This window comes from Cariama cristata, unplaced genomic scaffold (assembly GCF_000690535.1).
Source record: "Cariama cristata isolate BGI_N322 unplaced genomic scaffold, ASM69053v1 scaffold8059, whole genome shotgun sequence".
Taxonomy (NCBI): domain Eukaryota; kingdom Metazoa; phylum Chordata; class Aves; order Cariamiformes; family Cariamidae; genus Cariama; species Cariama cristata.
This window is the reverse complement of record NW_009637350.1, coordinates 1-16,190: the sequence shown is the minus strand read 5'-3', so window position 1 is coordinate 16,190 and position 16,190 is coordinate 1. Positions and strand designations below refer to the sequence as shown.

The following is a 16,190-nucleotide window of genomic DNA, read 5'->3' as shown; positions in this document are numbered from 1 at the left end:
CTCTTTCTTCTTTAAAAAGTTTACTCTGGAAAGGTGTGAGAAGATCTAATAATGTAGCCATTTTCCATTGAGTGCTTATCAGGACAGCAAGAAGAAGAGAGGAAGCTCTAAGCCAAAGCACAAAAATAGCGAGAGATCTTTATGAAACAGACTGCTTTTATCACTCTAGCAGAGTTCCCTCTTCGGTTCTGAAATAAAACTTTGCTCTCTTTCTGTGCTTCTTTATGGCTGCCACTGAGGCACGGGCAGGCTCCCTGAGGCACCATGGATGTACCCCTACAACCAGCAGCTTTTTGAACATTTAACTCTGAATCATTAATGACGAGCAAGATGGCCAATTACACTTCATGATGTTTATACAAGGGATGCTCTGCAATGGTATGTACTAGCATCCTATCAGATGACACAGTACAACCTTTACTAATTTCTAAGAATTGTTACACAGTGTACCATATGTGCTAGTTTTTAGTGAGCATCTGCCTCCACTGTGTCTCAGCTTCTCTGCCAGTTGGCTAGTACTCTGCACAGTGACATATACTACGAAGAAAATTAAGTTTCCAGTGTCAAGCATTTAAAGTAAGAAATGGCACCCTTGGGAGGAGGTATCACAATTACTTTTCTTTTATTATTATTTTTAAAGTAATAAAGCAATTTGAGAATTACACCTTACATGGAAATTTACATCCTGAAAAGCCAGAATTTTGAGCAGTTGAAAAGGACTCTTCCTTCTGGAAGAGCAGCAGCTCACCTGTAGGGCACCTGGGATTTATGAGCTAGTCAGGCCAAAATGTAGAACCTAGCCTTATGTGTCAGGTATGTCAGCAACACAAACCTCAACTAAAAAAAGGCAAATGAAACAACACAATGTTCTTGAAGATTTCCCTCAACCTGAGGGGCCCACAGCTGTCTGACTAAGGCCCCAGAAAGGCCTGAGCATGGACAAGTGTGTTGAGTCAGTGTGTGCCAATGCTCGGTTCCAGGGGAGCCCCTGTTACATAGAACAGTCTGTCTCATCTGAGCAAAGAGCTGTGCCAAGAGCCATTGGAAGGTCTGGAAGATTAGTCCACTGCCTAGAAGGTCAATCGGCTTTAAATTCCCTCAAGTTTGCGTTTCCCTGAGCTAGTAAGGAGTAAACCAAGAATTCTCTTAATGAAAATAGAAGCCTTTTACCATTGAAAAATGAGAAGACAGTCTTAACTATAGATCTTACAGTACACATGAAGAGGACACACTAAATACAACCTAGATAAGACATCAGACATTTTCTCTTCCCAAATGACTGTAGAGGAAAGCACCCAGAAGTCTCACTGAACTGAAAGCCGCTTTAAATTACCTTATCAAGGGCTGCCTCCATCTTAGGTATTTTTTCTTTCAGACGTTTGTCTTGTGATCTCAGGATCTCCAGTTCCCCAGCAATCTTACTATTTTCTACCGTAATACAGCTCAATTCTTGACTTAGTTTACTATTTTCTTCTCTGAGGTAATGCTTCTCCTGAATTTAAGAAGAGGACAACAAAGTACGAGTCACAAATTTATAACTACCTACATTATACATATTTGCTTTCTGCAAATTTTTTTCTCTTTGAAAGATCTGAGTTGACTCTTTCAGAAGCTTAGCTACTGCATCTTGCAGAAAGATGAGGTTTTGCAACAAGAATACAGGTCTTATAACAAAAAGTACAATTGGGCCAGTCCTGATGAAACAACACCTCAGATTTTAGATCCATTTTGAAACTGGAATTTTTAGCTTCAGGATCCACAGGACCCAAAGCCAGCGAAGGAGGAGGACAGGTTATAGTGAACAGATATAAATGACCATTCAGTAAACTCCAGCTATTGCTGACTGACTGATTTGTCACAGAAAAGGCTAGAAAGACCTCAGTATGCTACACAGATCCTGATATACACAGTTTACAACCAGAACTCCAAAGGAACACCTCAGAAAACAAAGAGGGGAAGTGCTGTGGGCCAAATTCAGAAGAATACAGAATGCATTAGTTGACATTTTTTAAAAGAACTGCCATGTAAGAGCCTGATTCTCATTGAAACTAGTACTGTTCTTCCATGGAGAACAAATAGATATTAAAACTTCCCTCTACACAGAGGCTAATGTATGTGGTGGAGATAGTCCCTGATACATGCTAGCGGGAAGACAGGGAAAGTGCCCTTTACAACAAGTTAAAATTCTCTTCGGTCCTTCTTGGGCCAATTGTGCTTTTGGTCACACATTTCTACAAAGAAAAATTTCTCTAAATACAATTCAATACTTTTACACGGAGCTCATGTGACCTTAGCTGCATTTGTCATTGCCTCTTCCAAGAATTTAATCTTGCTCTGTAATGCATCTATCTTTCCTCTCTTGGCTGTGATCTGCTTCTGCATTCGCACTGCAACTTTCATAGCTGTAAAAGACAAGGTTAATGCTCAATGAACAACACTGATGATGTATTCTGAGCTCTGACAAAGGACTCTGGAAGTTAGTTATCAGCAGTATGTTAGAATAAGTAAGTTGAACCAGTTTCCCATAGAAACTTATGTATGCAAACCACCCATTAGAATCAGCTGGACTTTTGTCCAAGGTAGTGGCACCAGACCCATCACACACACAAGACAAGAAGACAGCACTCCCTAGAAATATGCATAAAGATCGGTTTCAGTTTCACAGTTTGTAGTAAATGGTAAACTAAAAATATGCTGTCATCTGCAATATTGTTTCTTTATTTCAAAAAATATCTGGAATATTATTATAGCATCTATTGAGGGATCAATACTTACAAAAATCCTCTTCTTAAAAAGAAAAACGTGATTTTTGGGAAGTTCAATCCATAATTACCTTTGCCATCAGATCCCTCCATAGTCTTTAGAGCAGTCCTGGTCTGTTCCAGTTCAGCTTGGGCAGATTTCAATTGCATTTTCAGTCTGTTTGCAGAGTTTTCCATCTCCTTGATTTTATCCTGGTAATCCCTCTTCAAATCTTCAAATCCCTCTGGTGAGAGTAAGTAAAGATTGAAATTATAGTGACAAAAAATTATCATTCCTCTAGACTCAGATTACTGATCTGTCGCCTACTCTCTTTAAAGGGGTATTAGATATGCAGATAGCTAAGACATAGAGCAAATAACATCCACTGCTAACAAATGCACAACTAGTAGCTCATTGTCCTGCATGTCAGCAAAAGCTTCTGTTTTGCCAGAACCAAATGTGTTCTTTGGTTGCTCGCCAAAGCAACAGTTCAAGAAAGTGATATAAATCCACGCTTCTGAGTTCCTGCTGCTAGAACCAACAGCGTATTGTGAAAGTTAAAGTTATTAGTGAGAGACACCATTTTGCCCTGGGCATTCTTCTCTGCAGCCACACTTATGTCTGAACTGATCTAATTTGTCAAGCATTCCCCCACAACTCTGCTTCTCAGCTCTGTTTATTCTCTCTCTTCAACTCCTCCTATGTCACCCATACTGCTACAAGCCAGCCAGCAGTGTGCTCAGACTCTACCAACAGCTTGGCCCTAATTCCTCTGTGGTCATTCACTCCGGTAAGCCTGTCTTAAAGCTCATTCATCCTGGTAGCATCACAAACCTAAGGCAGACCTTCCATGTAAAATCACAGTATCAGTTTAATTCTTACAAAACCTAATGAGTTTAGAAGTATAGCTGAGTTGTGAGGAAACAAATGTTACCAATGGGTATTTTAAGAGTACAGGGGTGTGTAGAAAGCAAAGCATGTGAACAGTATCACCTGGCTAGCCGCAGTGCAGATTTAACAGAGGATCTCCCTAAATTTTGGTGATTGCCTAGGGTTGAGTCCCTAATTTTATTTTTTTTAATTAAATATTATCTTGATCACTTCCCCCACACATTAGTTGTGAAAACAATGGCGTTAGAACATAAACTTTTAAATAACGCTATAGCAGAACTACAACAAAATAGAAACAAAGTTCCACTGTAATTTGCCAATAGATGGTTAATGGGATCCACTAGCACTTTTAAGTAACAGTCAGGAAAAAGTGGTCAAGTTTCTATTCTGATTTACTAGATCCGCTTCTTCGGTCTCCAGAGTCAGGTGGTTTAAATATTTTTGCTCAGGGTAGTGAGAAACTGCCATGAAGATTGCATTCCCATCATTCTGTGCCAGAACCCCAAAACATGACATAGCCCTCTGAAACAATCTGACCACCCCGTGCTGGCAGGGAACCTTCTGCTGTACCAGCAGCCATATTTGGATTCAGCAAGCAAGCTACTCTTTTATTTTTAACATCAGCCCAATTTAGCAGCTATCGGAGCTGGGCTATTGAGGCTCCCTACCTGCAAAGCCAGCTAGCTCACTCCAGCTGGCTTGGAGTTCATTCATTAGCTGATCTTTTTCCAGTTTCATATTATTAAGCGCATGGAGCCTCTCAGCACATTTGTTAACCAGTTTAAGCTTTTCCAGTTCCAGCTCACTCAGTCTGGCCTCCATTTCATGTATTCTGGCTTCTTTCTCAGCCTTTGTAATCTACTTACATAAAAAACAATAGTAACTATGTGTAATATACATAATTATACAAAATAACCACAAAGACATGCAGACATCATCATTACTTGAAATCTCAGTTGTCAGAGGCAGTTTGGGGGCAAGAATGAAAAACAGAGTAAACCAGACAAATTACTTTTGTGAAAATTGTTAATCCAGGCAAAAGGGATATGCTAGCATCTGATCTGGTGGCTTTACAGCATGTTTAACCTTAGCAGGTGTATGATATGAAAATGATTCCCATCCTCTTGTAGCAGTACCTCCATATTCACTCCTAATGCTCAACTGTCTTCTCACAGAAGAGGATGAAATTCCCTATCTGGAGAGAATTTTTTCTGCAGATGGTGACCTGCATAAGACTACCGTATCCTGCAATTCTTGTCTGAGAAACAACCGGTTATAAACAGGGTCCTCAGTTTGGAATTCTGAGTGCTCACTGCTATTTCTCAGTAACACTTTGTATTTCTGGTTCTGTTACTGGTGTGGACAACTCTATCACCAAGGTCAGCGTGCTATATTCCAGCCTTCACAAGCCTTTTGGCAAGTGCTTTTCACCAGTGAATTATTCATTTTTGATGGCCATGTGATAATACTATCCCTCTCTGCCCACTAGCTCTTCTAGTGCTGTTAAATTGAAGGTGCATTGTCTGACCTGCTTTAAAACCACAGTATTAGCACATTAAAACACAGATTTAAACACAGGAAAGATTTGCAGTCTCAGAGACATAAATACAGCACCATTTGCACACCTTAAGTTCTTCTACTTTGAGTTTCCAGTCATTTATTTCTTTTATAAGCTGCGATTTCTCAACTTCCATTGCTCCAGCAGTTCGACTGTGCTGGCTTACAATCTGGGACATGTTATCAATTTGCTTTTGGAAGACCTCAATAATCCTTTCCTTCTCTAACACCCGCAGTTTCAGTGTTTCACACTCTGACTGCACATTGTATAAACGGTCCTCTTCATTCTTTAGATGCTGGAGCTCCTGCATCCTACTGCCAAGTTGTAAATGTAACTTCTCGATTTCCTTATTGGTAACCTCTAGGGCTCGCTCTTTCTCCTGCACACAGGCCCTGAGATTTGATAGAGTTTTCTCAGCAGTCTCCAAATGCACCTGTTTGGTTGCAAGATCTTCTTTAACTTTATGGAGTGCTTCCTTGCTTGACTCCAGTTGGACAGTCAAAGAGGAGATTCTTCCAATGCTTTCATTTTTTTCCTTAATTGCAGACATCTGAATAACAGCAATACAAGGATCAATGAAGAGAAATGTTTATTTCTACCTTTAGAACTTCCTGTTACATTTCTTGTTTTCTATAGTTCATCTTGATCTAATTTTCCTGTAAAACTCAGTTGTTCAGCATGGTCTGGTCTACAATAACTGTGTGATTCTTCCAGTTTTCTTTCCTCTTTCTCCATTTTAGTAAATGAAGTATTGCTTAGAATATTGGGGTTTTAATCATAAAAAAGGAAAAATGTAAACTGATGTAAAAAAATTAATAAACCAGCAATGGTAGTATAAAATTTAGAGCAGTTGAGGTTAAAGAATTTTAAGTGTTAAAACTCAACTGACTGCACTGTAAGTTGGGGGAAAAAAAGTCTGTACATGCGTAATTTATTACTGATTTTATTCCTGCAGGCAGCAGTGTGCACCATTTAAAGCACAAAGTACTGACACTCAGGAACTGCTAATAGTACAAAATAGGAACAGAAGAAAAGAATGAACTTCCTGGTGGGAGAATTTTAAAGGAAAAATAATGGATTGAGAAAATGTAGAATGATGTGTGAGGTAGCACAAGCCTGTGGTTTGGTAGAAAATAAAGGAATTAACTTGGTCTTTACTCATAATGCAAAGTAGGTTACCTAATTACAGCTCATTTTTGAGGGGCTGAAGTCTCGAAGAAAGATGTACTACAAGTCAGTGTCTAGGAATCTACTTTGTCAGAAGCAATTCTTTCTGACATAGCACTGCATTCAGCTTAGGGTTATAAACACAAACTTCATGATGTTTTCATTAAGCACTACATAAAGTAAAGCATTATGAAGGCCTTTAATTTGCTAATTATTCTTACAGAACTGCTCACCACTGAAAACACTACCTTCAGTAGATTGTTTGTTATGTCTGGCAGCAGCAAACTTTCTGGAAATTTACAAAATGATGTTTTGGAGATTTACAGTCAAAAATCAAACACACCATCAGCAGAACATTCATTTCCTCCTAAGGCTTGTATGTCAAAAATTACAAATAATGCTTCTACTTCCTCATCAGTAAAGAGAAATGAAGGCTGGACAGGCCAGATCAATAGAAAAAAATGCAAATTCTGACTGTCATCTATTTGCATCTTTGGAAGGAAAATTTTGGCAGTTGAGCTCCAGAGGCCTCCCAACCATGGTAACCAGAGCTGCAGCATTGCTACCTGAAGTACAGCCCCAAGTCAGTGCACTTTCTATCCTGAACACTATCACGCTGCAGTTGCTCACCAACCTGGCACTCCATTTGTCTGTGACAGTCAGTCCTCATTTCCTTCACTGTGTTCTCCATGCGCTGCAGCTGCATAGTTTTGTTGTCTAATTCTCTCCTTAGATGGTCAATGGTGATGCTGTTGTCTGTGTTGCGATCCCAAAATCGCTTGTTCTGCTCTTTTTCTAGACTTAGTTCTACCTCTTTTTTATGAAGTTCAGTCTACAAGAAATTAAAGTCATCTCCCTCCTTGAATCACATGTAGGATTTTTTTGTTCTTTCTCTTAACATTAGCAACATTCAATTACACAGTTACATATCTCAACAGGGACTACTGCATGGATTTACACTTAGCAGAAGACAGGAATATTGGCTAACTAGTCTGACACCTCCTACATGTTTTCTTCCAACAAAACAGTAACTTTCAACTTTATATATTGCTGTGCAATTATTCTGAAGCATGTAACACCTCAACGCTGAAGTATTTCATGTCATTTATATCTATCCCCAAACCAGTATAAGCTAAAAAATGGAAGATTATACTGTGTCAACAAACCCACAGAAATGGTAAAACAATGTCCTTCCTGCTCTGCTTTATAGTGCAAGTACACCACAGCTCCACAGGCTTGACCTGCACATCCCTGCCATGCCATGCGCAGACTTTTTGCATCAGAGACTATCAGCTCTGCTAAACTTCATGGCACTCCTGTGACCTGAACTTTCCCTTTCCAATAGTATAAAGGGGAAGGATACCTAGATCCTCATGACCTGTAATCTACGCTGGATTTGGATCCATCAAGCATTTCTGTGTGGGTCAGCTCCACTATTTTTTAAAGGGAGAACGACTGTTTTCAGGCCATTTTCTAACGAAAACATGAATTATCTTTCACCAAAAATAAGAGAGAATTTAAGGATATTCAAATTGTTTATAAAACTGGAATCCAAAGCAGTGAAATAAGTGAAAGATGCAGCTGACATGATATGGAAATGGGATATAAAATGCTGCAGTTAGTGACATGGCAGAGATTCTGTTGTGGGGCTGTTAAGTTGTTCTCTCCATTTGTCTGCAGTTAATTCCCTGCTGCACTACTTGCGAAAAAAGTTGGTTTTCGGGGAGAAGCATGGTTAAAAAAAGTTTGTCAAGACTAATGTTTTCTAATGGGATTAAGAAATGGTTTGAATACACAGGTGCTGGCCAGCTTCTCTTTTTTGCCTATATTATATGCTGCTGATAAGAAGCCTTTGGATTTCAATACATGTTGAAGATTCTTAATTCACATTGGGGCATCTCTGGGCACCTGAACGCTTCTCAAGAGCTGCTGCAATCTCTATGTTCTCCCATCCCTGCACTTACCCACAGTTACCAATGAATTTTTCTGGGCAGTATGACTTAAATAAGAAGCTATTTTTACTGCCTGTTTTTTGCTGATATATTCTTCAGTGGTATAGTGGAACAATTTTCTTGTCCTGCATGTGCAAGTGATGTCTGCAGTGCAAAATCACTTTATGTATTTCCAGAAGGCATCATTTATGGTATGCTCTCAATACATTCAGCAAAACTATTTTGTGTTCAGTAAGTTTTGCAAAGGTACTTTGTGATAGAGAAAGATAACTTGTTCTTAAAAATAATACAAACAGAGTCAAGGATAATGTAATTTATCTTATTGTTCACACAGTTTTTCTGAAGCAACCCCTTATCAAAAGACTTTCCTTACGTACCCAGAACATTTCAAATATCCACCTATACAGTTTCATTGGCACTAATGCTAACACACAAATCCATACACACCTTGTCTTCATATATTCTCTTAGCTTCTTGTAATTCAGAACTCAGCTGAGAAACGGTAGATTCCAGGTGACTAACCTGATGCACATGAGCTGCATTTTGGTTTCTTGTTTGTTCTCTAAGAAAAGTTTTTGGTGGAGAAATTAGAAACTGTAAAAACCATGAAAGCATGAAACATTTGTTGTTATTTCCACTGCAATCAGTATGACCACTGAAACTTACTGCTTAGAAGTATGATTATCATTCACAGTGGGATCACATAAAAATTGTACCTTCTTACCGGTTAGATTTGCTCTGATCTCTCTCTCACATAAAAATACATAAATTGAAATCTTGATGCTTTTTATTTCTGGTAATAACTCATTTATTCTCAAGCAAGTTCTAACAAAGCTAAGTCTGCGTTCAGATGCACCCCAGCTATTCCACAAGCGGAACCGAGAAGCATTTTGCTATCAGCTATTCAGTCTCAACTACGCAAGTCAGACACAAATGCATACTGATACTTAAATCTCATCGTAAGTTTGCAACACCGCATGGCACGTCCTCATTGTTTTAACTAATACACTGAGCGCTGATTTCTGAGTCATCAAGTGGCTGGTGAGAATTAAATGCCTTTTTATTCTCACTCAATCGTTACCAAAGTTAACAGTACCAACACAGCTATTTATCCCAAATGAAAATTACCCTTTCTTTAAAATTACCGTTCATTACCATTTGTACATATATGCAAACAACCCAACTGTTTATGCATTCTTGTTTGCGATTCAACTGATAATGCTGCTGGAAATTAATTTTTTATCTGAGTCCACAGAACATGTAGAAGGAAAAAGTCATGGAGCAATGCAGCCACCTAAAACTGCCCTCAGCCCTAGCTCTTGGCTTACTACGCTTTCATCCCTTAACTCTAGCCACGTACTCCACAGAAACTGTTCACAACTCATGTAACAGAGCTTCATCATTCCAAAAGCTAGTGGCAAGAGCAGAGGTGATGGCTCCAGCCAGCATGAACTTCCATTGACTTTGCTGGAACCATAGCAGTCTGAGAAGAGAATCAGCTTGACTCTCCCGATTCTCAGAGTCTGTCTAAGGCATGGCTACTTTGCCTCTTTGCATAGCATGGTTTCATGTTTGTTTTTTGTTTTTTCCCTTTTTTGCTTCATTCCGTAATTTATGCAAGGAGTGCTAACTCTTTAGACAAAGACGCTAAGAAACCAAAAGCATAGGGTAGAGAGCAGAGTATACTAGCAGCATAAGCTCTCTCTCAAATTAAGGTTACTCTTAACATTTTCTATACTATAACCAAAAAACATACTGAATGATCTCCCTCTGCTATTTGCATAGCTGTGTGCACTGTTAGCTTTATCAGTTAATGCTGCCACCTCCTGTTCATGCTCACTTATTAGTTGCTCAATCCTGTTTCGAAAAGAAAATACTGATTATAATATTAGTCTCAGCAAACAGTAATTTCTCCACTGAAGAGGTAATGATATTTTTCAGTATTCAGAAATGTAATAATTTTGATGTTCTATTGTGAATGAAGTATTATGTATTGAGTTATTGACCCTTTTATTTTGAACAGGTGACACACTAATTCAGAGGGATAGCTGGGGAAATTAGGGCTTCGTGAACAAGGAAGGACAAAGCTCTCAGTGAAATTAGTAAGAAAAAGCTGATGTAACCACTGAAGTGATTACTTTCAATCTCTTCTTTTCATGGTGGAACTAGTCTCCCAACAAATTCTAGATGTCCACCTAAACGACCAATGACTCTTACAAAAGTAAGGTGTACAGATTCCTCCAAAATATTATTTTTTTGAGGCATCGCATAAAACAGGAAATTGTCAGCATGGAAGAAAAACACAGCAGAAAGTCAAGAGCAAATAAATATCTGGAATGAGACAATTATTAAGTCCTCAAAACCACTGCTTGCTGCCCCCAGCTACTTCCCCCCGACCCCCAATATCATCATCAGATAAGAATTATCTGCGGAACATCTGAAAAAATGTCTATTTAATGAAAAAATAAATGGAGAACAGGTACCTATTTTGATGTTGCTGAAGCACAAGTTGGTTTTGGGTCTGTGAATCTTTTTTCAATGACTCAAGTTCTTCTTCCACCTATTGTAAACAGATGACAATGCTAACCCCTGAAGAAAAGACCGTCTAAACAGTAGTTTACAAAGTTTAATTTCCTTCCATTTGCTTCTACCTTGAGCTGTGAAATGTGCACAATACAGGTTAAATTCCAGCAAGGAACCCAATCTCAAGTTGGAGACAGTGTAAAAGGCTGGATTATCAGCACCTGCCATCTAAACTACAAAGTAGCATTTGTACCTCTTTATGCCATAGCTGTTTCCTTAGGCCAGTTTAAATCGCAGGTCATGGAGTTTTCAAAAATATTTTCTAAAAAAAAAGAACAGAGAGTGTCGGAAGGAAAAGTAGCACTTTCTTCACATACCAGGACAACCTTTTCTTTGAGGTATGACATCTCTGAGTCTAAATCTTGCAGGATGTCAGCAAATGCTGTGCTCAGGTTGTGGATGTGTACGCTAGTAATATTCTCACGCCTATAGAGTTTCTTGCCCGTGCTGTCTTTGTAGTCCATTAGGATGTCACGTAGTTCCGGAAGTACTTCCTCGTGGCTGCGGACCATCTTTTTCAGCTGCTCAGTTTGGCTGTCAGCTTTCCTCAGCATCTCCTCCTGCAGCTGGTTGGCAGCTTTCAGCTCCTGAATAGTATTTTTTAGCTGTATTTTTACATTCTCTTGGCTCTGGGATTCCTTTTGTCTGAATTTGGAAACCAAAGAAATAATTTACAAATTAGGATTCATAATATGGATTTTTATCCTGACTAACAGGTATAATACTTATGTTGATTAACTGCTGGTTTTTACAAGTACATAATAAGCTGTTCTCTAAACCAAGGGGCCATAGTCTCATTGTCGTCATTCCTGAGGGCAAGTTTCTCACTTAGGAGATCTGGTGTACCTCTCAAAGCCCATATATATGCTCTCCATAATACATCTGTCTTGCCCATCATACCTAGTATCCTGAAGTGCATCTATTTCCAATTGCAATTCCATCAGCTTGGTCTCCAAATCAGCAATGATCAGTCTTAAATTGATTTTCTGTTGCTCATGTAGCTCAGCGGTCTAAAGGAAGGAAAAAGAAAAAACAACCACCAAGCTAAACCAACTGAAATACTGAATAGATAACCTAAAAGAGTGAAGCTGAGAGCAGCATGGGTATAGGAATTAAGGGTTTTGGCTTGGGTTTTTTGTTTGGTTGGTTTGAGGGGGTTTTTTTGTTGCCCTTTTTAAAAACTATTTCTTAGTTAACTGGCTAGTCACACTGTGCTGCAGTGGACTGACTATGCATGGAACATGGTTACAAAGATCATGCCAACAACATTACTACCCATTGCCTATTTCTGTCTGTCAAATGGCATGTAGGAATCACGATGGCCAAGTACAATATACAGCAGCCAAGAGGCTGCTCAAAATAGCACTGGTGAAACTTTCCAAAGACTCAGCAATGACAAAAACAACAAGAGTTTATCTATAAGCTACCCCAAATTTGCAACTCACTTCATTCGGCCTTTTCTGCTCGTCTCTACCTTTCTGCGAGTATTCTTCCAGAATGTTTTCCACGTGTTCTTTGTCAGCACCATTCACGTTTTTTTTCTCAGAATCAGTATGTATTACACATTTGGAACACAAGACACTATTGGGTGGACTGCTACCAGTACTAGATGAGGTAGAGCTTTCCATCACTGTGCTGGGAATGGAAGAAACTAGAACATTCTGGTTCCCAAGAAGGGGGCTAGCAGCACCTGAAAGGCAGATAAATTTAAGTGTTGAAACAAGGGTCATTACAGGAGAATAAACCATCATCTGTACAAACTGGGCATTAGTGCCTCTCAGTGCCTATCAACAGTCAAACCTAGGAATCGTCTTCTCTAAGGACAACAAACCCAGCCAACTCCAGAGTTGCACACTGGGTGGGGAATGCCAGTGTGTTCAGACGAGAACACTTCAACACTCCTCTGCCTTTACTTTGGGCTTGTGTCAAGGAGAGCTGTTCAAGATGCAGGGCCTGAAGAAGATTCACCTTGAAATATGAAACATGAACTCAGGAGCACCCTTCTAAATCACATAATGGTCTGCAATGTTTATAATGATTTACTCCCAAATGTTGTTCTGAAATCTGTCTTAATACTTGCCCACACTAGGCATATTGCCACTTGGTAAAGATTCCTCACAACTCAAAGAATGTATCATTGATTCCACTGGGAATTTGGTGGTTTCTTCGTGGAGTTTCAGTTTGTCTTTCCAGTGCCTCCCCGCAGAAGAGCGCACAGAAACATTTGCTGAAAAGGCAGGACTGAATACAGAAGAGTATCGAATATCCAACTGCACTGCACCATGAATGCAACCTGAAATGAATTAACTGGAAAGAGAAGTGAAACCAAAGGATTTATTTGGTAATGCCATCGTATCTTCCTGGTTTGCACTTCTATTTGGCAACACAGTGCCACATCTTCAACTGCTGCAGCTCCACTGTAGTCAACTGAACTATCCTGTTTTGTCACTAGCAGGCATAATGTATACAAGTCCAAACAAGTAAAATAACACTTCAAACAAACAGAACTAAATTGGTGTATCTTCTGAAAAGGGATTTCCTTTTATTTCCATTTTTTTTTCTCCTAGCTGGCCAGTAAAATGCTACCTTACTGACACAAAACTGTAACTGTACGGTCAATGAAACCCACAGAAATCGTTCAAATACTTCATTTGCAGGCATAGTAAGAAACATCTCAGAAAACCTGTGGAATCAGAGAAGTGTTTGGTTATATAAAACCTCAAGCACAGAAGGAAACCTGTGCTGATTCACACCACCTTATTTTATTGGAGTTGATCAGGCAACAGGTCATTCGCTATATTCCTGAGAGTGGTGGTGGTAGGGGAATGTGTGTGTGCAAAGAAAGTAGACAGATAAGGGGGGAAAAAAAAAAGGCAAAATGAATTTTTCTGACCAAAAGAGAAAGAAATCCAGTCTACGCGGCAGTAATGGGCAAGTTTTGGCAGCTCACCTATAAGCTGTAAATAGAAGCAAGCTAAGAGGAACATGAAGAAAAAATAGTTGAGGGACAAAGAGGAATTTGAAATTATAGAAAAATATTTTAAGTGGCAAGTCTACAGATGAGGGAGGAATATGAGATCAGGAAGGAGAGCAGCTCCCTGTCATTTAGCATCAGTACTGTTGTGTGTACATAGCAGCACTGTGACATTCACAAATGACCAATTATAGCACGCACAGTTGATTTCTGCCCACGCAGCACTTTTTTTCCACAATGCAACAAGTCCCTGTGTCTGTGCACTGCACTTGTTACACTACCTCTCTGCATTTTTATTAACGCATCCTGATAAATCTGGATTTTCATTCTATAATGTTACTGATAAAAAAGATGAGAAGACACAGATGCAAGCAGAGCTGCAGAGCATGGGGAAAAAGCATCCTGAGGAGTCTGTCAGCCTGTAAGTAGGAAGCAGGAGCATCAGCTACAGGCAAGGGTGGAGGTTCCATCAACACTGCCCTCTTATTGTGGAGTATAACCTAAATGCATAAACATGTTAAAAGAATGACTAGACAATTCTCCAGAACTAATAAATTTGAGAGCTGGGACAGACATCCAGATTCAGTAAGTCCTTACATTCTGATTCCTTGGACACTGAGATATACTAAGCAAAAATATCACTTTCCCTGACCATTTTTCTATGTGTCTGCCACTACACACTGTTGCAATAAGCACAATGGTGAGATGACACTTTGGTTTGATCAATCAGAGTCTGAGTTAATCAGTAAACCAAAGCTTTAGAAAGAAAAATACCATCCCCATTCTTCTCAGTTGGCCATTAATTTTCAAATGTATTAATGATCCTTCCTTGGGAGAAACTTTCAACTATTATGCACACAACTGTATATAAAAATCACTAAATCCAAGCACCACCTCCAGGGGTTTGGGGGGGGTGGGGGGGGCAGGGATCACCCAAAACAGTAAAATCACTGAATTTCACAAGTATCACTTTTCCAGTGCTGAATGATTCTGAATCTAACATTAGGCAGAATCCTGGACCCCTGCAAATTCATTATCAAAGGGCAGTACTATACCCTGCTATTTGTGCAGAAAACCCATTGCCAGCAGAAAGAACTCATTCCGCCGTGGAGAGAAATTAAGCTATTACACTGGTGCAATTTGTGTACTAGGATAATTCAACTTCACCGCAGAGTGCCTTGGACACCCATATCCTTAAATTTTGTCTTCACATCTTTTCTGTCACATTAGTATAACAGACTACACCTCAGGAATCTGCTGGCTTCCATTTTCCGTGAGTGTGCTGTTTACTGTAATGACAGATAGCAGACACAGGAATTTCTCTAATAACAAACAAAACCTGTATGCTACCTTAATTCCTGGATATTCTCGATCATGGTAACAGCACCTCTGAAGAAATGATGTGTCTTTATTTTCTGATAGATTAAGAATCAACTTCATGTAACAAAAAATGAATTTTGCCCATGTAATTTTAATACTGCAGGAGGAATTAAAGGATATTGAGGGGGACAGTTTCTCTCCTTTTAAAAATCTTACGTTTGGTCAGGATGAACACAGATGCAAGCTTTTGTAAGTACTTGCCAGCATCGACTGGTAACTTCTGCAACAATAATTAAGTAGCAAATCATATACACTACCACTTCCCTATGATGTTCCCAGATACAGAATTTTTCTACAAGAAATACTGAGGACAAGATTTCTGTAAGTGTTTGCCTTGATCTCATCTACAAATGCTGTCGATCCCAATCTGCCTGATTAAAGCCCAATGGACTTTTTCTCACAAAAATGCTTTCTGAGGTATGCCCAAAAGAAAAGAAAAATGGAAGTCTGGGGCGAGCCCAAGGTAGGCAAGTCTACGCTTGTACAACTTCAGGTTTGGAAGTGTGATCGCTATTAACAGCGCCCGGGGAACAAGTCTGTGAAACCTTTTTCCTCAGAGGGGGAAAAAAAAAAAAAAAAGAAAGAAAAAGGAAAAATGATGAACTTCTTACCCAGGGGTAGCTTTGAGCCAGATGGTATTTGATGGGGTTTTACTTGCATTATTTGGATTTTTGTGGGTGACTGGTCCTCCGGCAGACATGGGACTACATTGTGAGACAAGAGGTAGCTGCAGTAGCAGTTTCCATACCATGGATAATTTGATACCTTCGATATACCCATTTGACTAAAAAGACCAGCGTGGGTGCTTCCTGAGGGCCCGTAATGGAGGAAAGCGGAGCCCTTTATCCCAGACCCCAATGCCGAGTACCAGAAAAGCTTCCTTAACGTGAAAACACTGCCTTCAACCCTCACGTAGCAGCCCCTGAAATTTCAGCTGCGCCAC

At 39.5% G+C, this 16,190-nt stretch overlaps 1 protein-coding gene across 1 annotated transcript in view; it reads right to left on the bottom strand.

Moving 5' to 3' along the window:
- Positions 1 to 15,467, bottom strand: part of CCDC158 (coiled-coil domain containing 158) — a gene marked incomplete at its 5' end in the record, with an annotated part of 28,244 nt that extends 12,777 nt beyond the window's left edge. The window contains 14 exon segments of the mRNA XM_009708290.1: positions 1,334 to 1,492; positions 2,290 to 2,402; positions 2,834 to 2,986; positions 4,302 to 4,491; positions 5,259 to 5,741; positions 6,993 to 7,288; positions 8,273 to 8,287; positions 8,754 to 8,870; positions 10,055 to 10,167; positions 10,794 to 10,870; positions 11,211 to 11,538; positions 11,794 to 11,903; positions 12,339 to 12,583; positions 15,404 to 15,467. Coding sequence (XP_009706592.1) covers positions 1,334 to 1,492; positions 2,290 to 2,402; positions 2,834 to 2,986; positions 4,302 to 4,491; positions 5,259 to 5,741; positions 6,993 to 7,288; positions 8,273 to 8,287; positions 8,754 to 8,870; positions 10,055 to 10,167; positions 10,794 to 10,870; positions 11,211 to 11,538; positions 11,794 to 11,903; positions 12,339 to 12,583; positions 15,404 to 15,467 — 2,463 coding nt within the window.
- Between the last annotated feature and the right edge of the window lie 723 nt (positions 15,468 to 16,190).